The sequence below is a fragment of the Anopheles funestus genome, chromosome 3RL (assembly GCF_943734845.2).
Source record: "Anopheles funestus chromosome 3RL, idAnoFuneDA-416_04, whole genome shotgun sequence".
Classification (NCBI taxonomy): domain Eukaryota; kingdom Metazoa; phylum Arthropoda; class Insecta; order Diptera; family Culicidae; genus Anopheles; species Anopheles funestus.
In genome coordinates, this window is record NC_064599.1 from 68229247 (window position 1) to 68253935 (window position 24689).

At 39.2% G+C, this 24689-nt stretch overlaps 1 protein-coding gene across 5 annotated transcripts in view; it reads right to left on the bottom strand.

Moving 5' to 3' along the window:
* LOC125769015 (uncharacterized) overlaps positions 1-24689 on the bottom strand; it is a 257007-nt gene that overhangs the window by 40950 nt on the left and 191368 nt on the right. For 4 of the 5 annotated variants that reach the window (XM_049437383.1, XM_049437387.1, XM_049437382.1 and 1 more), the window contains exon 4: positions 2869-3275. In XM_049437383.1, coding sequence (XP_049293340.1) covers positions 2869-3265 — 397 coding nt within the window. In that variant the 5' untranslated portion in view covers positions 3266-3275. Of the gene's footprint in view, positions 1-2868; positions 3276-8564; positions 10439-24689 lie in introns of those variants that run through there. The other variant, XM_049437385.1, reaches the window with a different exon arrangement.

Sequence of the window (24689 nt, forward strand, 5' to 3'; positions counted from 1 at the left end):
AAATCAGTGCCCTTTAAGCGATTCTTCCCATTTCGATGTTGCCCGACGAAAGCGGGATCAATGATAACGACTTTACCGTTTGGCGTTCGGTTCTTTCGCTCACGCCGTAACAGCTGTGTGGCTGTGCAAAGTGATATCAAACAGCAGTTCACTTTTAATGCACACCAAACTGCAGTGCAGCTTCGCCGAGGAAGTCACTCGCTGGGCTATTTGGGAAGAGGTCCTATTCTGGGATATACCAGCGTAGAGCAGCGAATGATTATTGCAGGCGATAATGATACGGAAGAGTGAAAACAAAAAATAAAGGTACAAACTCCTGCCGTCAATGCTGATTACCGCACAAAAAACCGGAAGTAACGGTGGGCGGGGGTTCTTTTTTCACCAAAAACCCGAATACAGTTAAATGGGATTTGATTGGAAAAATTGAGAACAATGTTTTTTCCCCCTCTTTTACCTTTCTGTTTTGTTCCGTTGCGAGAAACGGTGGTTTAAAGGACTTTGAAGAGAAAAACTTTGCTGTTCGACTTTGGCTCGTCAAACCATTGTGAAGTTTTATGTAAAGTTTTCGATCCCGGCAACTGGAACAAACTATTTTAGCTTGTCGTTGTGCTCAGTTTAAAAATCCCCCTTGTGTGGGTGAACCTCCCCCTGCTCAGCAGCTGGCAGTTGATAATTTAACGCTTAGTTTGATAGCTTTCTTTAAATTTAAAAGCAAAAGTTATGAAAGAGTTTGCATGTTTCAAATTATGTCCCCTTAATTGCGTTTTTATTGAAGTTTCGAAGTAAACAGTACAATATCAAAGTTAAAATATTAATTTTAACAGAACATTGGTCTACTTTACTAATTCCCGTAGCTGCAGATATTGTAACGCTAGTCAATGTTTAACTTTAATGACAAACAAAATATATATTTTTTTAATGAACTTTTAGAAGAGTTTAAAGCATAACACATATTGTTGAAAATAATATTTAAAAAAAAATTTAATATGTGTGGCAACTTCAAATCCAAAAAATGGGGTCAAATCCCATTCGGACCCATCCGGCATGGATTGCCTGTTCGGCTATGTGGTAAAAATAAATCTAGTTGGCCGGCATGACCTTAAAAGTCGTTAAGCCATGTGCGATAAGTAGAATGTTTTTTTAAGTGTACAGTTTATTATTTCTTAGTGAATTATCATTGCAATGAAAGGTTGTAGAAAACTTGGTGGAATTTGAGCAAATTTTATATTACTTAGTGTAATATCTTTGATCTTGCGAACCTTTATGAGATGTTATAGCAAAACATAAAATCGCAATTTTTAACTGTCGTTTACTAGTAGCACGATTAATAAGACGATCGGATATTTGGATTTTTAACGTACACTAAGACACCGTTTAACCGTGCAAAGCATTGATTTGATTACAGTTGGACAGCAGGGATAAAAGGTACCTCGTCCTTTGCTGACAAATATTAGTGGTTATTTATATTTATTATATATTGCAAAATCAACGAAAAAGCTTCTCTTTGAACTTGGACCTATTGGATTGTAATTTCTTAATTATATTACTGAGTTTAAATTTTACTTTCAGCTATAATATATTGTTTTACAAAATACTGTAATCAGTTTTGTCGGTTCTATATCAAACCTTGCTTAGAACTGTCATTTCCAAGCAACACGGTTAAACCAACACCCGGATAAAATAGCGTTTGATTGTTCTTTTAATTATGAATGCCTTCAAACCCCATTTATCCGTGGTCCACTGGACACAAAGTATAAGCTCACAAGAATATAGCAGCTACACAATTGCTTTATGTTTAAAAGCAACAGAAACAGGTATGCATTTTTTATGGCAGCATGAAATTCATATTATAGCCCGTTTGGAAAGAAAAATTAGGCTCCGGGAAAAAATGGAAGAAGAGGGAAAACAAACCACTCCCAAAAAGCACCAGGTTCGACATTCAGCCGAAAATTTAATTCAAAAGCTCAATTGCACCATTTTCCTATGGTTCGCGTGTTGCGCCCGTGCATAGCGTATCCCTCCCATAGGGATTGAGCAAACAATTTCAAACCCACGAGAAGAAGAAAACAACAAAAAGCACACACACACACACACGCCTAAAAGAAGAGGAAAATATAGCGAGTGAAAAACAACAATCAAACGTCCATTTGCTTCCGGCGCAACAGGGTGATTCATTTTACACCGGGCGCCAGCTAGCCACGCAACGCGCGATATGGCAACCCGAACACGAACAAAGGTATCTCGACGAAATGAAACAAAACGGTAAAGCTACCGTTCAGCTTCTTTTTGTCTAATTTTGGAGGAGTTAAGAACCCACCACTCTTTCAAAAGAAGGAAAAAAAGCTTGCTAAAAATGGAAGATACGGCTAAGGTTTCGCTGCACAGTTCGTTTACTTTCGGCTGTGCTAAATGGAAACGAAACGACACGTGAAGCAATTCTACAATTTACGACACCGAGCACCAGTTTGCTTTTCATGTTTTCTTGCTACCATTCCCGCGAACATCACCCATAGGAAGCGTAAGGAATTCCTTTAGCGGAAGGCACAATTGCAAACACATTGCCCCGGGAACAAAGGCGTATTAACCTCTAAAGGGCCGCCTTTACCTTCACGACATTCTTTATCCAGCTTTATGACACACGAAAAAAAAGCCTTCCGCTGGGAAAGAAAAAGAGGGACAGAAAAAAGACCATGTCTGTCACCCATGCAGAACGAGGTAACATAAAAATAAAAAAAACAGAAGAAAAAAACCAAAAATCTCTCCCCAAAACTCATAACTTGCATCCACCATCCTTTGCCAAACGGGAAACGGGAAAGTGACAACGGTAGGGTCACGAATTGAAAGACGAAGTAATCAAAGCACACTTACCTGTACAAGATTTCGGTTCGTCGCTCTTATCAAGGCAATCGAAATTACCGTCGCAGAATTTCGACGACGGTATGCAGGTCCCGTTGGCGCAGCGCAACTGAGCGATATTACATTTCCCACCGTTGCCACCGCCGTTCGGGTTGCCACTTACGCTTCCACTGCCACTTCCGTTTCCGCTGCTGTTACCATTGCTACTGCTGCTGGCCGTATTGCGTGAGGCAATGGCGGCCGCTATCGATGCGGACGATAGGGACGCGATGGCGGTCGCACCCGTCGTACGATCGCGACCACCGGACTTTGGGCGCGTTTCGGTTGCGTTCGAACCGACCGGGGCCAACCGGTTGCTTACCAGTGCCAGCACCAACACCGCCACCAAACACTTCTTCCACCCATCCATCCGGGAGTCTCTGTTTTGGGGGAGAAAGAAAGAACGAAAAAAAACCAGCCACGTTAGTGATCGCTTCGGAAGGGAATTGAGAAAAATGTCGTTAGATTGGAAAATTAAAATCACTTCCAAAATGGTGGAGAGTTGCCTTTTTTTTGCATGGTTGGAATGCACATTAGCGACACGTTCGAGATTGTGTCGCTCATTCTTCTGTACCGGCACACGCAACGCCATGTGCCCTGGGTGAATGCGAGCACGACTAATGATAGGCTTTATTGCTTTCGATGTAAGGAAATTACTGCCGGGTGGGTATGACGCAGTGAAACCGTTTAAACTTCAATCAGGGATATTACAGGAAACCTTGGGAACTGGTGTTCCAGTTCATTTGTACTTTCATTGTAAAAAGGAAGGAAAATAGTTTTTCGACTGTTTTTCTTATTTCTTGGCAATATTGAAAAATTAAGAAATCAAGACTAACGAATCAAGAGGTTTTAGTTAAATACTTTATTTTATAATCCACTAGGCGCCTCCATCATTTGAACAGTACACAATTTATATGCTTTTTTTCTTGTTTTTTTTTTCAGAATGTAGCTTCAATTTTAAAGGCATATATTCTTTGATTATTTGAGACAGCCTTTACACATTGATTTAAATAACATATTAAACACTTAAAAATAAATTATCTATGAACAAAGTAGATCATAACAAATAAACATTTATACTCAGCGGCCTAATAATGCAAGCAATAAGTATTGACTGGGGCATTTCGATGGTGTATGCGATAAATTATCATTTTTGTAACATAATTTTATTTTATTTTACTTTTCGGCCCTTAATGGAGCTTGATCCGCCCCGAATAATCATTGATATTTTGCAAACAATTATAAGGCATTATTTAAAATATAACTGAAGAAAATGTACAAAAGTAAATTAAAATGAAATAAATGTACAAAAATAAATAGAAAAACTATAAATGTTTTCAAAGTACACCTAAAAGAGAACATTTCCCTTCATGTTTGCTACATATGTTTGTCTCTTATTTATTTTATCTGCCAATTAAATTAAAGTTTTTAATTGAAACTATATTATTCTGTATTAATTATTTGTTTTCCTATTTTTTTATATAATTCTGTTGCATTAGTAAAGTATAAATCTTCTAGTTTACACATGAAATCTCTCTAATTAGTGCCCAAGAAGCATCAACCCAGCACCATTCACACTCGAGATCATACGAGTGATAATTCCACTCAACAAATCAGAGTTCAAACGTGTCCGCTGTATCACTTTGCTAACATCTACCTAGAAAACACCCCGGTTCGTCCCAGCGCCTTGCACTGTCAACTGGTTCCCCATTTGATAACATCCCACCCATAAGTAAAAGGACACTTCGACACCAAGAAAAGCAATTTTACAACAATCCCCAAGAGCTTGGGTGTTGTGTTGCTTGAAAGATGAAGTTGCCATCCGACCGAACACTCGAGTGCCTTTTTGAAGGATCAATATTTCTCGTCGACATTTCGCTTGCCGTCGATATCCATCCGAGCTTTAGCACACGCACGTGCCAAAGTTGACGTGTATTGATTACGGAAAACCGTCACCCTAATGCTACAACATCCTGACGAGGATGCCCGCCCCATGCGGCAAACACTGTCGAAGATATTTCGGTCTCGGTCAAGAGGATATCGTTGGAATTAGCAGCAAAAATTGATTCCCACGAGCACGTACGGGTTTTGTAGATTTTTTTTTCGATTTCTCTCACTCCCTTTCTCTCTCTTTCTCTCTCTCTTTCTCTCTCTCTCTCTTACTGGTTTGCTTCTTGACAGATTTAATTTGGGTCAAACTACCACTTTAAATGACGTCAAAAGCATCCTCAAATTTTAAGCACGTTGTTGTTTTGTGTGGCTCTCGTTCAATAGCAAATTAAAAACACCACCCGTTCTGCTACCGTCCATTGCCACCACCACTTTACTAACGTAACTGCAGTTTGTGAACCTTTCGTTAAGCGACGAAACGTTCCGGCGGTGTCAATTTTTCTTTCCATCACTTACAGATCATCGAAATCCAAAGCGTTGTTGCATCGTAATAGAAAATTGTGCTCCACGCTGCAACTGACACCGGACTGACACATTGTAATAGCAGCATTTAGAGGGAAATCGAGTGGATCGACGTTACAATGGTTTCCAACGGGCTGACCACAAAGTTTTAATCGAAGGCAATCGATGATGGTTTGCATTTTTTTTTTTGGTTGTTGCGCCATCGAGTCGATTAGTTTTTGGGAAATGTTTTGCTTGCTGTAACGGACATAAGTAACATGAAAGGATGGTATGCTAGTTAACAACACATCATAGTCCTGATGAACTTATATCCAATCAAACGTGTTACATCAGTTTTTTTCTCAATTTTTTCTAATCAAGCATTTAATCCAATTGGTATTTTTATAAATAATTAAACCCGCCAGATCCGCTTAGAAAAGTTATATAAAGATTTTATATTTATCTTGTTAAGTCTTTAATCTAGGAAAATAGTCTAATATCATCTAGTAAAGTTTAGTGAACCACCGGGCGTCTCCATATGTAAACATTAAAAAGAGAATATTTTCTTTTTCAATGCAATAATTATGAAATTATATAAATTATTAAAAACTGTAATTTTTGACGGTATTTAAATTTTATTTAGCTAAAAACACAGGACAAACATTGTTTGTCCCTTTCAAATGAGTTTCTATTTTCTTTTCTTTGTGAACGGCTAGCAAGGTTTACACATGAATGGTGGTGTAAAAATTAAAAAAAAAATCAAAATTATCCATTTCAAATTTTTTTTTTATAAATCGCATTAAGAGCACATTTCCTTACACCCAAAAATCTTTTTTTTCCCTACTGAAGACTTTTGAAATTCACCCTTTTCCCAATTGCGGTAAATTGGAATTTTTATTTGCATTACATTGCCATCAAAATTATGAACCATCACAGCAATTTGTACACCGAATAACAACGTCCGAATTCAACGAAACTGTGCTAAAGCTTCGAAGAATGCTACTTCAAGGCATACTTCATCCACAAGCAGAAGCGAACACTGGATGCCTTTCTAATCCCACAAAATCCGTACCCAAAATGCTTTCCACATCCCGGACGGAAAACCCACACCATTGTGATCAATCACGTCAGCGCTGGTTATGAGATATTTATCATTCAATTAGCGATCGATCCCTAATCGTGGGAACCGATTGGAAAACGTTTACCCGGAAAAATCAATCAAACTAATTAAATTTTGTACCGAAACAAAGCCCTCACTGTCCCTCACCATCGCGCAGATCGCTTTACCGGAAAACTAGCCACAAAGCCCCAAACTTCCTCCATCGATTCTTCCCTCCAAATAGCTGGTCGTGCTTTCGCCCCCAAAAAGCTTGCCATACTCAATGCATTCCATGGCACGGTTAACGCACCCGCGCCACAATCAACCACATTCACGGATTCGACTGCTGTAACGGTGTTGGTTTATGCGGATGAGAAATTATCTCTCCTTGTGCTCGCTCCCATGCATGTGTGTGTGTGTGTCTTATAGCATGGAGAAGCGAACGTCCGCACGTTTGTGAAAACTTTATCACCACTCATCTGCGGTATATCGAAGGCAAAACCGCATCAAACACTGTTTATCATCGTTCGCTTCACTTACAAAACACCCACACCGCCACAGATGCGATACGCATTTGTCTCTACCAACCAACCTACCGGGAAAAAAGGAAGCATAAATCATTAAGCACACTCCACCACTCCACCACGGCACCACAAACCAAACCAACCACCGCGTATCGAGAAAGAAACAACAATAGCACACCAGCGTGAAAATCTTCCCCCGGCGAAAGATGATATTGTGTCTATTAGCTTATTTTCCGAGTGATAATATTCTACATTGTGCTTCGATTTCTTCTACGGTGTGTTGGTGGAATCTCGCGTAAGGATGACATTTCTACTACTTTCCACTCCTACCCCTATTACCACTACGTTCCCATTCTCACCGATGCCTTAATGGCGACCCGGCGAGAATCGATTTAGAACGCTCGACGTTCGGGATGGTTCATAATTAATTTCGCTCTACTTAATGTTCATCGCGAGCGAAAGCGGAAAAGGATTACGCCAATCAGTTCGGTATGGTGTGTTTTTTTTTGGAACGGAATTCCTTACGCCACTTTCGAGCGGGATGGTGTTAGTGTTTTTTTTCTTTTTTGGCAAGAATTAAAGTGCTCCGGTGATAAATGAGACTTGAACCGGAATCAGGGACTTCTCTAATAAAGAGAATGAACAGAAGAAGTGGCATGTTTTATCGCTACATTAAGTGTAGCCGAATTCGTACATACTGCTTGACTCCTGGTTAGTGTCAATGAGCTATGTTCTATTCTAGTTTGCCAATAAATCTATCCGATTTTTTTTACAAAAATCCGTTAAATAAAGAGTAATGAAAAAAAATTCTTTGTGTATATAAAAATAAATTTCATCATTAAGTCAATTTAAACTAAGAAAAAACCTCAAGTAATTCTGAAAACATTCGGAAATTTGGAAAAAAGCTTCGTCTCCCGAAAGCACCTGATATGACTTTTTTTTAAATTTATTCATTAACTTTGCAGAATCTTTGGACATAATAAAATTAAAGAACTCAAATTGTATTCAATCAATACAGGCTTAATAACACATTTAAAAAAACCATTCTTTTATTAATAAAAAAGAGCTCCTAAGTCCAGAGTACCCGAGGATATTCAAGAATTAACTAACTTGAACTCCATTAAACGTTGTTGAATATAATTTTTACAACGCAGGCGATACAAAATGTGGTTTTTTTATTGTTAAAACAGAAACTTGTATGTTTACTACATGTTGTAAAAATAATTAACTAATTTAAACATTCAATGCTGACAGTTTTTAGACAACAACGCGCACTATAAGTTATCGAGATGGACTAGTGAGGATCTTGTGAGTGGTCCATGTCATTATAATGTGCAGCTTTTCCAGCCGATTACACGGACGTGGACATGGACGTTACATGGTTTACAGTTGTGGATATTAAAGAAACAAAAAACTTTTCTACCCCATTTACACGGAATGAAGATTTAACATCAAAGTATCTGAGGATATTCAAGAAATAAATAAAAGTTTCCAAAATTAGTTTAAGTCTGTAAAAATAATGATATTTTTCACGACAGTATGATGTAAATTATCTTTTTTTCTTCAAATTTGTTGTCTAGCAAAAAAAGATCTCTATTTCCATTCAAATATTTTTAAGGTACACCAAATAATTCTTCCTTATTGATGCCCATTACCTTTATGACTGCCAGCTGTACATCGAAGATGCACCGGGTTCTGTGTGTTTGTGTATGTAGATTGATGTAGAAGATTTGTCAAATCGTTCAATACCAACGTCACAAAAAACGTATCTACACAATGAATTGTACACGAATTTTAGGAGTTTTATACAGCGCTCCAACTCGCACCCATTTCCTTCCCCCAGCCCATCAGCGAAGATTTATTGCACTTTCAAAAACCACTCATCACCACTTCCTCGTCAGCGCTCATCAGCTACACGGCATCATAACAATTTCACCAACACACTATCACCAACAGCACCATAACACAGCACACCCGAAAAGTGCATCCGGTGGATCGGGGTGTGTGCCCAGCATGACGCAAATCGTCCCACCCGGTTTACGGATGCCAGCATAAATTATGCCATTCGGCAGCTGGCACAATAAATCACTGTTGGCCGGAATTCCATCTGTTCGAATGCAGCCAACTATCAGCGCGTTTGTTCGCGCCAAGTGCCGTTGCAGCAGCACCCCCCATCCGGCCACCCGGTTGTGCAAAAGGGTAACTCCCAAAAATTTACGTGTGTGTGTTTGTGTGTGTGAGGAGATGTATTTTTTTTCTTGCTTTTTATTTAAGTTTAAACATTAAGCTTGCTTCAACAGAAAATATTCCAAATCTTCAAACATGGAACACATACACACACGGTCGTATGAATTCCATCAGTGTCGAATGAAAAGCTCGAAGCTATTTCTGATTTTTCCCCATTTGGTACGTGTCGCAACCAACACAATCGTTTGCTATCACAAGATTGAACTTTTCCTCCTTTATACTGTCCATCATTAACACTCAAAAAACACACTGACACGTGCTAAGTGTCGGAAATACACAAACGTTCTTGTGACCGTGATACACGAAAACCATCAACGCACAAAAGAAAAAACAACCGTCGTACAGAGAGAAAGAATTCGATTTTGCAAACCACACACACACACACACACACACACACACACACACACACACACACACACACACTCACTCACTTAACAATTCACTGCGAATTTCACACGACGAGTTTGAAGCTTTTTCCGGTCTTCATCGTGCGAAAAGTCCTTTTTGTTTACGTGTCGTAAGGACAGTACGGCGTCACCGTGTGTAACCAATTCCAGCAACACGCTCAAAGCAACAAAAGAGAAGTGTTCGGCGTGCCGTACCGAACTCGAGCAGGGTCAAGCAAGGACTAAACCGACGAATGTCGACTTTTCCTGGGAGAAGGCGAAGCTATCACAAACTGCGAGAGAGCGAAACACGAGAGAGCGTAACGCAGCGTATCCTGGCGGAGCGTAAATGGTTCAGAGGGGGAAAGTGTACGAAGATATGTATCCGAACGTGTTCGTAGACATTTTCACTTTGTTTCATTTTGCCCGGAAATTGGGGGGAATTCGTTGCGAAAAACAACAAACGTACTCAGCTAGTGACTGGATTTTTTTTTCGCTGTTCTTTTTCCCCGATTTTGTTGGTGCTTTTTCTTGTATATTTGCAGCATCCTTGGGAAATAAAAATAGATAATGAAGAGACCTAAATATAAGAGTATTTTCTTAAGAGTATTTCTTATTGGAATAATAATATAAGTTTTTTTTTTTAATTTTCAACAATCTATCTCCATATCTGACTAGCTTTTATATCTTAACCACCACTGGTCGATGGTGCCACAAAAAAAGGTTATGTGTTGTGATATGAAAATTTCAATGGAGGCGCCCACGTGCTCGATGACGAAGGCAATTCCTAATTTTTGCTCAATTTTTCCTTCACCCGCATGCATGTAAACAAGTCCTTCACGAACGGGGCAAACTGCAAACAAACACCTCGAGCACAAATAAAAGAGATACAACCGGTTATCTGAGAGAGAGAGAGAGAGACAGAGAGAGAGAGAGAGAAACATCCCGTCCCGCACATATTACTTCCGGTGCGGAAAAGCGAACGCATCAAAATGAGCGACAAACAAGTGAAAAAAAATCATCAGATCCCCTTCGGAAATTTGCTGACCTGGGCATAGCAGTTCGCTATTTGATCAGTTTCGATAGTGTTTTTCGTTCGAGGCGATGAGCAAAATGTTAGCTCGCAAAAAATAATTTTCTTCAATATTGAAACTCCCAATACTTTCGGCACCGCTTATCCGCGTGCGGCACTCTGCTAAAGTGAAACGAGCAAATGTTTCAACATAAAGGCGCACCCAACCACACTCAATAAGCAACAAGTACACCGTGAAGGTAATGCCGTGGGGCTATTACCATTACTCGAAAACCCCCCTCGGGCCGGTCGGTAGTGCTGCGCTTTACAAACAACGTGAAGGTGTGAATGGATGGAGCGACCATTGGAAAAGCGTCCCGAGTGTACCAAGATTTTTTTTTTGTTCGTTGTTGTTGTACCTTTCCTAACTTTCCGTTTGCCCAACCATTGTAAGTTATTGGTCCTTTTCACGCGCGATAAAATCTCAAGATTGTACCACGGTCGGGCTACTGTTTGCACGAGATGGTCCGTCTTTGATAAGGGCCGGGTAAGGGCCGTTTAATTTTATTGTGAAATTTGCTATAATTTTTTAACAAATTTATCATCTGCCGGCCCAGGATGGTGAAGAACCGCAGTGCCAGCCAAATATGACTTCATTTTGTTGCCGGTGGTTCAATAGCAAATGGCGGAGGATTTGTTTTAAGAGATCATATTTCTGAGTGTTCATAAAAGAAAAAAATTCTAACAGTTTGTAGAGGTTCATTTATGTATTATTAATCCTGCTTAAACTTCTTTTTACAGAACAATACGTTTAATTTTACAACTTGACGGAAACTTGACTGAAACTGAAAGGCGCAGTTAAAGCAACATTAAAGCAGTCATCGTTTGAATTTAAGTTACAGCCATTTCCCGAAAAACGCTATTACACAAAACCAAATACATAAATCCTATTTTTTAACACATACCGGAATCGGATCCGGAGCCAGAAACGATTCCGAAAATGAAATCGGAATCATAACCGATTCCGAACATAAAATCGGAACCAGGTAGTTCCGATTCTGAATGTCCATCACTAGTGTTTATTTATTGGAATTGTATACCTAAATTATATTTTAAATTATTTAGTTAAATTATATTATTAATAATAATGGAAATTAAAGGTCTGCCTTATAGAATTATGTACAGTTTTAGAAACAATTTCAACCGTAATATTTTTCCTGTACTTTAAATCAAATTTCTGCGATCGAGCCGTCCGTGAGCATTAGATTGTCTAAATGAGCTAAAAGTAGCATTGTATAAAAACGAACTGATTCTACTTGATAAGAATTTGATATTATTTTTCAAAAAATAATCCCCAAAAACCTTTAGTTATTACAGTACATTTAATTTTTTTAATTGGTTAATAAAAAAATAAAAACAGTAGATAATCCTTGTCATTTTTCATCAAATATACTTTTCCAAATTTGTATCAATTTTATACAGAATATTGTTCCACATAAAAGTGGAATTTATTTATCAAGATTTTAGTTAATTAAAAACAGTTAGTTAGTTAGCGCTTAAGTTAAATGTGGTTGTTATATTTTTAGACGTCCGAAAACAGTGTCGAAAACGGAAACGGTAATAAAGTAACAACAAACTATTGACATGCTTAATTCCTAAGTAACAAAACCTTTCCATTGAGATTCCGGTGTATTCAAACATTGAAACCTAAAGCTTACTTTGCTTTCTACAGAAAAGCCCTAGTTTATTCCAAGAAAGTATAAAAGCAGTCAAACGAAACGCCTTAAAAGCAAGGCTCAATTTTCTTACACTGTCCATGAACCACAATTCTGCACTAAACTATTCTATTCTTCCTCTCACATCCACATCCACTTTCCGCCGAGTGAGTGAGTGAGTGCGTTAAGAAGGAAACGTTGACGTTTCGTCACGTGACATGGAATTGAGGAAATCTTTACCACCGACAAACAAAGTAACCGATACTTACAGTGAAGCACAGTTTCTTCAGGTATTGCCAGTTTCCTTTGCTCAGCTTTCATCTCTCTCCTTCATCCTCTCTCTCTCTCTCTCTCGCTTCAGCAACAAGCATTGTTCAGATTTATCCTTTTCCCATTCCATGCTTCATACAGCACCCAAAATGTCAGCGTACGGAAGCGAACCATTTCCGGCGAAAATTTCCGTCCATTCTCTCTCTCTCAATCTCTTTCCCTCTGCCTTAGTCAGCACGACCACGTCCCGGTAATCCAAGCCGCTTTTCCTCACTCATCACGTCTAACGGCATCCTCCGCACACGGTGTTAATGGGATCGGTACTGTACGGGGAAGTCCTTCACCTTTGCCGTGGGCAAGTGAAAGAAGTGGTATGAGTTTCTCTGCCACCGTTTCGAAGGAACTGGAAGGTCTCCGATAGTACACACTCACATTGCCACGGCCTGCTTTATAATGCTTCCCATAAGCATCTAAAGATAAAACGTGAAATGTTCAACCTGGCCGTGCGAATGAACTAAAACCACCGACCGAACGACACACAAGGACACCGACCGTGGTGGTACATCCTTTCGCACGACCACTTCACAACGCACTTCAACTACCCACATCCGGGGTCGATCCTGATCCACATCGGCTCGATAACGTTCCCAGTACGCGGACGCTTTTCCACCGTAACGAACGGTGCGTGCCCGAAAAGCGTCCCCTTTCAATCGTTTTCAGGCGGGGTAAGATACAGTAACAGTAACAACAAAAAAACTACTCCCATGCTTCTTGGAGTTTTCTTCGGTTCTGTTGCAAGTGTCACCTCACATACACGCTGACGGAGTACATCCTGCCTGTGTCCGGATCAACACATCCCGCACATCAGGTAACGTGTTCGGTTGGTGACGTTTGACAGGGCACGATTTTCATTAGCCGGAGGCGGATTTTCCGGTCTTTTTCTGTTTCATACCGTGGCTTCGAAGAACAGCCAGAATGATGAGTACAAAAGTCTGTAATATCACCTTCGTCCACATATCAAAAAGTAGTGAAGCGACAGTACAGGATGTATTGAAGGATCGCACGGTTCACGAACAAGAATAGACAGTTCTTTCTTTTCATTATTTCTTTGTTTGCAAAAAGAAGTCAATTTTTCATCAAAAACTGTGTTTTGATCTTGTGCGAATACTTTTTTAATTTCTATTTATTTTTTCTTTTCTTTTGTGGCACTTCAATCGAAATCAAATTCACAAACCGTTTACATTAATTTTCTTCACTTTATTACATTCATTTCGAAGAGTTTTTATATTTTCTTTTTTTATTATTTAAACGGCATATCAATAATAAAATTGGAAGCGAAATGTGAGGTTGAAAAAAGCTTTGATTTGCTTTTTTGATTAAAGACTTCCACTAGTTTAATGCCACCATTCATCAAACTGTTTGCTGTTGCAAAACGTAGGATTAATTGTTTATTGTACGACTTATTTTTAAGATGCGTTTTCGTCTCTGTTCTGTTTGGATAATAAGTATTTTATATGAAGCTTGAAACCTCAACCGTCTGATAAATGCCCTATTAAAAACTATTTGTATTTTTAAATCATTTTCCCTACCAGTCAAAAAAAATACGGTAAAGTGAGCTAATAAAGTAATCTAATTTGTTTTATGCCTTATAACTTTGTTTAAAAATAATACTCAAATTTTTAATTAGCCTTCTAAAAACTGCTGCCTACATCATTATGTTACATACTGTATGTTGATCTTGCTCTAATGACCTTTAACTTTATATATAGTAATTCCTTAATGTTAACATCTATATTTAATATTTAAAATTTAAATAAAATACCACTCTTAGGAAAATATTTGTATTTCATTCCATCATTCATTTAAAAAATCACAATTCATTCGAAAGTAAATGCCGTTTTAAGACGACACCTGCTTCTATTCTTCTTTTGTGGCATTAAAACTAGCCTGTCCATTCCTGCCTTTCTTTGATATTATATACCCATAGCAGAATATTTAGTCATGCATATAGGAGAAAGATCCAAATGGGATTTGAAATTCGGTCCTGTCGTGTAAAATCGATTTCGCTGTCACATAAACTACCAGGCGACTCCATAAGACAATATTTTTTTCCGCAAGTAACAATCGGTTTTTTTTTAATCTTACTGAAAGAACTTAAAACAATCTAAATTAAAATTTTCTAAAATATTTTTTTTCTTATGTATAAGTATGTTACCCACTGTTTTAAATAGGTCTTAATATCAGTCTTAATCAGTAATCAGAATAAAATATTCTGAACAATATTTCACTGTGTTATTTTCGATTAAATCAAAATTTTAAGAAAATTTTAATTTCAATTTGTAGAAAAAAAAACATTTATAAAACACTACTAAATACTAAACTTAATTATAAAAAAAATACTCAAACCACATCCAATTTGCCACACCTTTTCGCTCGGTTACAGTATACACTCAATTGTTCTAAATGCATTCGCACGAGAATATAATGACCATTTTGTTTTGCGTGCAGTTAAACTTCAAACCAAAACTTTTCGCAACTAGTTATTTTATTAAATTGAAACTACACTGCATCGCAAAACCCCGCATTCGCCATGTCACACTGATCCCGAGCTACAAACACTGAAAGTTAAAACACAAAAAAAACTTCTTTTACTCTTCTTCCCATTACCTTTTCCACCAGCTTTTTTGTCCAGTCCTGTGTAGCACATCTTTATTTCCGGTGGTGGAAGTAGTTTTTTTATCTAATTTCCTTTAATTTCTATTCTCCAACAGTCAGTTTTCTTTCCACTTCTACGGGGAGGGCAAAACAAGCAAAACTTTGGACGTTTTTAAACAGTCACAAAGTCTTTAATTACCTTCGCAAGTGGTGCCTGGCCACGCGGTTGGGTTTCCGCGGCCACGATGCGGTCACATTTCCGGGTTGACATGCAAATCGAACAAGTCACGAGAGTTTGCCATAGTTTGTGTTTATTTTTTTTTTTTGTAACCTACAGCGCTCTATACAACTTAGAACGACTCTGGAAGGACTTTGTTTGTCCCCATTTTGCAAAAGAAATACCCAAAGAATCACAAAACAAACCAGGTCACATCTCCTGGAGCGCAACTTCCAACCGTGAATCGCGTGTGTTTAAAGTCGTACCGCGTTAGCTTCTTGGGGGGACGTGCGTGAGCCGACGCCATCGCACGAAGCATCCCCGTTTCGTACACAGTTTCGTGACAGTTGACGGTTGACAGGGTTTTTTTTGGACGTGTGCAGTCCACGGCCCGAAGTCCAAGTATGTACACCTGCTGCTCCTTCTGCGCTACTTTCCTCTTTTACCAGGGTTCGTCGCCAGGATGGTTTCGCGTGGTTCATTACAGTTTGACTTATTTAATTAGTCGCAAATTACGGCGGACTGCGGCGTTGCTCTAGTTCCCTGTGTCACATAAGCCACTTTTGGGTAGGCTGTTTTGAGGGGAGGGTGGTGACACTTTTGCATTTGCCCGTGTTGTCCTTCAGGTGACACCATTAAGGAATCATGCCCATATGAGCTTGTACCGACAAGCGAACGTAATCACTGTTACACCGTAACACATTCAATCAACCTGCTCGAGACGGGATTAGCTGTCCTGTTATTTGTTGGTCTTAAGTTGATTCATGCTCTCTTTATTTTTTCCATGGTTGTTTATGTTTTTCAAGGTTCCAAACACGAAGCCGTGGTACTTTCTCACATCCGGATTATGCAAATTCGTATCGACGCCGTACACCGTTCTACAGTAAGAAAATATTTGATACCAACTACAACCATCGTCTTACAGCCTTCATCACAACGGAAGACGAATGAACGAGTGTTTCAATTTTTGTTCTCAAAAAAAAACCTAAGAAAAACACACAAACACACACATAACTCCAGTTATCTCATCGCTATCGCCACAGTAGACACCAAGGCACTAGAAGTGAATTGAGTTTGTGGGAGTTTAAGCGATTTTCTAATGCTTGTTTTGGGCCAAACATCTGGCCCCTACCTAAAGCGCTTGGAAAGGGCGGTTGAGGGGAAAACTTTTTCCGAGAAAATTACCCCCTCTCACACACACACACATACACGGCATTCATTCCTATCGAGCATTTTCTCCTGTAAAGTCCTTGTATTTTAGAACCATCTCGTACCATCCTTTCAAACACCCGCTCCAAACGCAAAGTAGCTCACCTTTTCGAGTGTGTGGCCCAGCTTGAACGGCAACTCACCAGCTTCGATACCGAAAGTTGTGTTTTATAATCTCTGCCACCCACATGCGTCCGTGTGTCTCCCGTGCTTGAACCCGTCCCACCGTACGCACGGCAAACGTTGGGCACGGGTCCAGCAGGTGAGATAAACTGCTGAAAATTTTACGAGCTGCCCAAGTTTTCCCCCCTCTTCACAACTTTCGCCTCCTTAATGGGAATGTTTATTTGTACTACGCTACTGCAGAGGATTAAGCGTAACTCTTTTGCCTTTGCTGTAACCGATGGGTGACCATGAGTGGAGAGGGATTGTAGAATATGCCGATTAGCCTGTAGCCCAGCATGATAAGAACGGGATGCAGGATGGAAAGAGCAGCAGCATTAACTAAAGAAGAAAAAAAACAACTCCCAAACATCCTTCCAGCGGCAGTCAATGGACTAACAACGGCATCAAATATTTTTCTACGGAAATTACTGAAACTGTGTGTAAAGTTTTTTTCCCCCACCTGTTTTCTCTTCTATCATTATCCACCCTTGCCCGCAGTTACTCTTGACCTTTTTCCTGCGACCCTACGCTCACAGTTCAGTTGAAAGCATTTCGGATGAAGATGAAATGATGGTTCTGTTTGACCGTTGCACTTAGCGTTTTTGCTCTTGCTTTTAAGAACAAAAGACAACGTTTGCTATTAAAATGGAAAGTTCAAACAGCTGCTCGTGGATTTGATATTTGATATCAACGCTTTGTACGTTTCAGTTTCACAGAGCATCAATATTAAATTATTAATGGATGTGTTTTTTTTTTGGTTTTCTGTACGGAATAGGTTGTCTATAGTCAGTTGCTACTCTTAATCTGTGGCTAGTTTAACGTCATTTGAATTGAATTGTGTAAGATAATTATAACATAAAAGAAAGGTACTGGGTTCGATTCTCAGCTATGATAAATAATGTATTTATTCTCAATTCGTACAGGTGGGGGACAATGCTTTGGATCTCGCAACGGGCAGTGTAACACTGTGTAACACAGTGTAACACAGCACTCACAATTGAATGAATGACTCTGAATTTCTATTCTGAAGATTCATGAATGCTCATTGAATTATAAACCTTTAGAGTTTCGGGACATCCCATTCAATTTACCTTTGTTGGCAGCGAATTATGAAGGATTCATAAATGTTTGAAGATTGGTTTGAATTTATGAATATTGATTAATATTTTGAGAGTCGGATCGTGATTTGAATGACTCTTCACTGAAGATACATATGAATGATTCTTTACAAAAGATTCAATAATCACAACACTAATCTAATGCAATCTCCGGGATTGGAGCATGTCCCCTTGCTTTGGTGGTGCGCTTCCATACGGACTGCCATTTCCTCAATTAAATTGCGCTAACAGACGATCTGCATACTTCTTCGCTGGATTCTCCCGTACCTATAGTCTACTACTGTTATTATGGGTCTCCAATTTTTGCCATAATCGATAACAAAGAGTTAGGTGCATTGGTGGCGTTCTTGTAGGCGTATTTCAGATTGTTTCGTAAGATACGGCGATCATCTATTATCAAGCCTAAGTACTTCAGCTGTCGTATAGATTGGATGTAATGAGTGCCTACGTGTATGCTACCTACTAATAGCATCGTATACAAGAATCTTGTATTCTTCTAAAGATTCGCCGAATACTGTGAGGGCCATGTCATCGACGAAGCCTATATGGTCAGCCTCAGCCTCGGAGCCTTCAACGCTCAGAACTCCTTATCTATCTATTTATCTCTATTTCTCTCTCCCTCTCTCTCTATCTCTCTCTTTCTCTCTTTCTTTCTCTTTCTCTCTCTTCCTCTCTTTCCTTCTCTTTCTCCTTTTCTCTCTTTCTCTCTCTCACACTCAGCCTGTTATCTTACCGTTTCGTAATACGACTTCGAAATAGACACATTATAGATCGAAAGTTGTAAACGTCGGTAGGACATGATAACGTAAACCGACTCCATTGTTGATAATATTAACGTATTTTCGGAATAAAAATATATTGACAGATAGTCCACATTATGCTATACCGTCACCTGGACAAACGCTAATCGCTCGACGATGCATTGTGGACATTAGATAACGCCACGTATAAACTCACGCCAAGCAAACACGCCTATTGCCCAATGGTATACGATAACGGAGTATAGCCACTGGACACCTCCACGTATGACCTCCCTAGCTTCTAATCAGCACCTTAAGATAAGGCCGACTAAGGCTATGAATAATTTTATTTATTTTTTTTTCATTCTTCCAAATATAATGAAATATTGTGTATCATTTTAATTTAAGAGATTGCAAATTTTGAGATCTTATAAATATTGGGAGATTACGATTAATGCTCGGAAATTTAACTGAAAAAGAGCTGTAACGTCAAAGATAATTTCGGTAAAAACATTAAATGGTACAATTGCTACCGATGGGGTGAATCATCCTTATTCCATCATTGCGCAAATCATCTTTTCATCTCAATTTCTTCGCGAAATTCGAAACATGGAACCATTTCATACTTAGTCCCTCTTCAGTTGAAGAAAACATCCGCACTTCTATGTCATCCTTGTAATAGAATTGTCAATGTGGGACTTAAATATCTGTCGAGCTGTCTATTCTAACATTTAAAAAAATTATTTGAACAGGATTTTGTTGATAAGAAGAATTAGTAATCAGTTAAGCTTTGCGATGTACAATTTCAATTTTTTGTACTTCATTCTTTGATCATCTTGCCGATCATCATCATTCCGTAGTGTGTGTATGTAGAAAAATTTGAAAATTTAAAAGATTTTACTTTAAAATATCTGATTTCACAACTTCACACTTTTAAAATTATTACATCCTGTAGTACGGCGGATAGCAAACTTCAACTGTCTAGAGCAATATCACTCATCTATCATTAAAACAATTGCAATATTAATCTAAGCCTGTCATGCAATCGAGCAAACGATTCGATGCTGATACAACTGTCAATTACGGACTAAATTCCTGCATCAATTCATTTTCCCGGTGTACGGAACGGTTCTCCGAAAATACGTCTCACAGGTCTGCTTCCCTTCCTCTCTCATTTCCAATTTATTGCAAAAGAACATTTCCCATCCCAGCCTCGCACAACGGTTGCTGATGAATCACTATTCATTAAAATGAGCTGACTCTTCGAGCAACTTGTCATATACCGGTGACGGCAATCGGCATTTTCCCATCCCACATTTGTGGTGTGGTGTGCACAATCAACGGGCAAAATGGGAACATTCCTTTTCCGGCTTCGGGAAAAGCAAATCACGAACAGAAACCAGAACAATCCTGCACGATGATGATCAATCCCAACTCTCCGAATATCGATACTGGTTCCGTTTACGGTCAGCTATCAAGTTGTAGTGTATTTAGAGCCGTCCGACCCGGGGGGTAAGAGCTCTCTGATCAGACAAAGGTTTAGAGTCAAACAATTAATTACTTTAATTAAGTTACTCATCCGATATCCGACCACAAACGTACAAGGTTCGTTCGCCATCATGGCGGTGAAGATGGGATTGGGAAGATGGAACGGATTTTCTTTACCTGCAATTAGAAGAACAAATGTGATAACAAAAAAAAAACATAATCGTTAGCTTCTTCGGTCGTCTTGGAAGTTAAGACTGCTTACGACGCATGTATATTCATTCCTCGAATTGATTAGATGAATGTATAGGCTGCATTAAAACCGTCCCATAATAGGCCCTCCGGTCTGTGCTCTTTCCCTCCCATTTACGGAACTAACCAATGTCCTAAATTATTCATTTATTCTTACGTATACGTCTTGTTGCCCGAACGCTGAAGGCTTAAAGTGAGCAGACCGGAACTGGTCAAAAATTGTAGCATAATGTTTGGAAAGAAAATGGTAACAAACGAAACAAAAAGGATAAGATTATAGAGCATCGAAATCAACAAGGAAAATGGCGGGGGGAGGGAAGCAACAACGAAAGAAAAAAGCACACTCTATTCTTCATTTTCTTTTAACCAAAACGGAAGCGGCGGGGAAAAAACACCAAAAAAAAAGTATGCAATCACAATAACGCTTATTCTACGAACCGCCGTTGACAAATCTTGATAGCATGGAAATGAAGATGCGCATAAATGAAATTTGACTCTTAATTAAAAATGGACCAGCCAATGGATTTCAACTCTCGGGGCAGAGACTTTTCTTCGTGTGCTGCTGATGGGGATGATAGCGTATCAGCACCACGACCCACTGAACAAGATGAAGAAAGTCAATTTATTCATTCATTCTAGCAGGACGGACGGAATCGGTGATGGCAATTTGTTTGTAAAACAAAGAAGAAACACACACACACACACAAAAATACTATAAAGTGATCTATTTCCAGGCAAAATGGCAAGCCAAATTGGGGCCTAGTCGTTTCGCTTTATGTTAGAAAAATATCCTTTAGTTTAATGTTCCAAACTTCAAGACCCTCGAGGGAAGGATTAACATGTTTATTGAGAACTTTTTGTTATTTGCTTTTGTTCTAAGTAAATAGTTGTTTTAAGCTTATTTTAAGTAGTGGTACACGCATCTTTAAGCGTATTGTTTCATTAAAACATAAGCTTTGAGTAAAATGATGGCATCTTTTTCGATAGTTTGACCTCTAATTCATACAACAGAAATTATTATTTGACAACTGACAAATAGTTTGCAGGTTTTTTTATATAACCATCATATTATACTCATAATTTAATCATCAATATCTCAAGAAACACATCCATATTTTTGCAATGCATCAAACAAATCACTTGAAAATTATTTCAATAGGAAATTTTTATCTTTTATCTCCACGCGTGACGTTGTAAACATTCTTTATTCCTTGCAATCGATAAAAAAAACCCATCGATATGATCGTATCACTGAACCACTGGAAAAGAAGCTTACTCATCCAACGGCACTCCGTAGTGTGTCATAAACTTCCCATCTAGATGGACCACCGTGACAAACCATCATCAGATAGCGTGAAACAAACCACGAAAATCATGCACTACACACGATCATTGATTGCTGTACACACGACCCTAATAAACATCTCAATGTACATCGTCAGCGCCACGGAAAGCCTTCGACAACTTCAATCTGACATGTACATACACTTTTGTTCACCGGCACTTTGGTTTTTGGTGAAGCAGACAGAAGTTGGTTTTAATTACGCCACCCGGGCCTAAACCGTCATTGGATTGATTGTTCGGAACTCGTGGCACGACTGTAAAAGCAAGCACGCCGACCGCGAAGGGTGGTTTCGTTTTAGTATTTTTCGACTTGTTCGAAGGTTGTAGGGTTCTTGGAGGAGTGCCGACGAGTCGGAATGCAACCGCACACAGTGCAATTCTTTCGCTGCTGATGAGGATATGCTGACGGGTGTGATGATCTCATCATTTCGGGGCTGACGGTTAAAAGTCACTCTATAATACCTAGGCGCTCGCAATCAGACCGGTGCATTGTTGGCAAGGAACTTCATTACAACGTGCGATAAATGTCGACGGCTAGATCAACGATGATGGGAGTGTGGGTAGGAGCCCATCCTCATGACAAGCAAGAGAACAATGCGAGAATGGATAGTCATTTATAGTAAAAGAGGACCAATTAAATATAACCCGAGGGTGGAAGATTCAAGGAAAGATTTTTTTATCAAAACTTTAACAATGGTCTAATTACTGCACGAGGTAATCATTAATACTAGCTATTTAAATAATCCTCTGTAAACAAGGTGAATGTATCAATCAGAACATGTGAATACAATGTAAATTACTTTGTAGCAAAAGAGTTGCGGATTTGCTTTTGTTATTATGATGAAAGATTTGCAAGTTTTGGAAATTGCAAGTTGGAACAAAAAATTAAGAAATTAAGATACGGAGCACCAGCTTTAATACTATAACACCTTATGGAAAAATGAAGGACCCATAGTCTCGTATTGCGGTATTGGATCTAACACTCTACTGTTGTAGTTGTAGTTTAAACTTCAACGATTCTGAAAGAACACTGTTTTGGATTTTTGGACTAGAAACGAGGAAATAAGTCTAGTAAGCAAAATTTATGCCAGGGCTTGACTTAATAGGTCACTCACTCAAAGATCACTGGCAACATACGCATGAAGACGCCGATTTCCCTGGATAATTCAATTCAAAGAGAAGACATAGGAAAAAATGATAATCTTACACTCAGAAAGGAAACTGCTAAATTATTTTCCACACCTTCTCGTATATTATAAGGTCTAATTTTAACTCAATTTATACCTTGTTAGGTCACGAGTTTCTTATACATATTGAAAAGACTTTCTCACCTGGAGCAAATTTTATCTCTACAATCAGGCGCCGTACAGTCAGTCCTTGCTATCAAGGACTACTCAAAGTGGAATTTGACACCGATTCTGTCGTTTGAAGGAGACACTCGATCGTCTCCAGCGCCTTCATCTTCATGCCAATTTTCCTGGTTCCTGGAGATAAAAGTGCTTGCGACTAACCGCTGTTTAAACAATTTGTGGAAACTTTTCCAGTTCCAGAATTGTATAGAACTTATATAGTTCCAGTGCTCACATATGCTTATGAGACATGAAATCTGTAAAAAAAACTGACCTCCTGATGACTGACCTGAAGATGTTTAGAAGGATTTTTGTGGTCCCGTACGTTTGGAAAGATAATGAAGGAGTCCCTACAATGACGAGCTCTACAGCGTACTCACTATCATACAGCAAATGATGGTCATGTCATTCGAATGACACCGGAAGATCCAGCCCGTATCATTCATCATCGGACGATTGGGATAGACAGACTGAGATGAAATGATGCTACTGTAGCGTCTTCCAGAAGTACCAGGAATTATTCAGTGAATATCCCATCCGGACCGTTCCCCCGTAGCAAGGACTGACTATCCGGCTACGTGGTAAAATAAGTCTAGTAAGCCAGAAATGGCCGGCGTGACCTGTAAGGTCGTTAAGCCAAGAAGAAGAAGAAGATCCTAGAGGCTCTTTTCAGTAACCTAAAGCAAAGGAATGCTCTAAAATATTCTCAAACATTTAGCAAATTCGAACCATTTTGACCAGATAAATTAGTTTTAGCTTTAGCATTTTAGAATGCATTTATTCTTCGTTCAAATGTCATCCAGCAAACAAACAAAGCGGTCAAGCAAACAAAACTCAAAAATACCGCATCCATTCTACATTCGCGATCATCCAATCCTTTTGCGCCGGTTGCATTTCGCGATACGGTTCGCAACCGATATACCCGGCATTCGATTTGGGCCATAAAAACACGATCGTTCCGTTCCACACACCACCGCAGAGAATCTCATACACAAAACGAAACTAAAAAGAAACCGGTCACCCACATTTGTCTTCCTGCAGAAAAAGGTAATTGGCCGTAAAAATGGTCCCCAATCGTAACTTCCCTTCTGTACACCGGTTCGCCAGTTTTCTCGTCAGCAACCAACAGATACCGACTTGACGAACTTGTCGCCAAGGTGGATAAAAGCATTGATTATTAAGGTCACGCGAAGTGGTGTTGATGTAGCCCGTCGAAAACGATCACTTTCTCCGACGATGTCATTGAGCCATGTAAAACCGATCGAAACAAATTAGTGTGATCGTGTTCTAGGGCAAAGAAGACGGGGGTTTCCAAACCACAACCAGCCAAAATACACTGTGTAAAGCTAACATTGGTTTTCAATATGCTTCATTTGCATACCTGTTTGTGTGTGGTTATCATGAAAATCCGATAACGAACGAGCTGAAGCTACTTCACACCTGAATTCTTCGCTTCCGCTTATGTTGCACGGCGCTTTGGATGATTTTCTCTCTTCATCTGACTGCTTTATCCGACCCCGACAACAGCATCCACATATTATGCTTCACATCTCCATTCTCCTTCGCAAAACACACACTGGTGTTGGTGAAGATCGGGGCGAACGAACGCGCGCAAG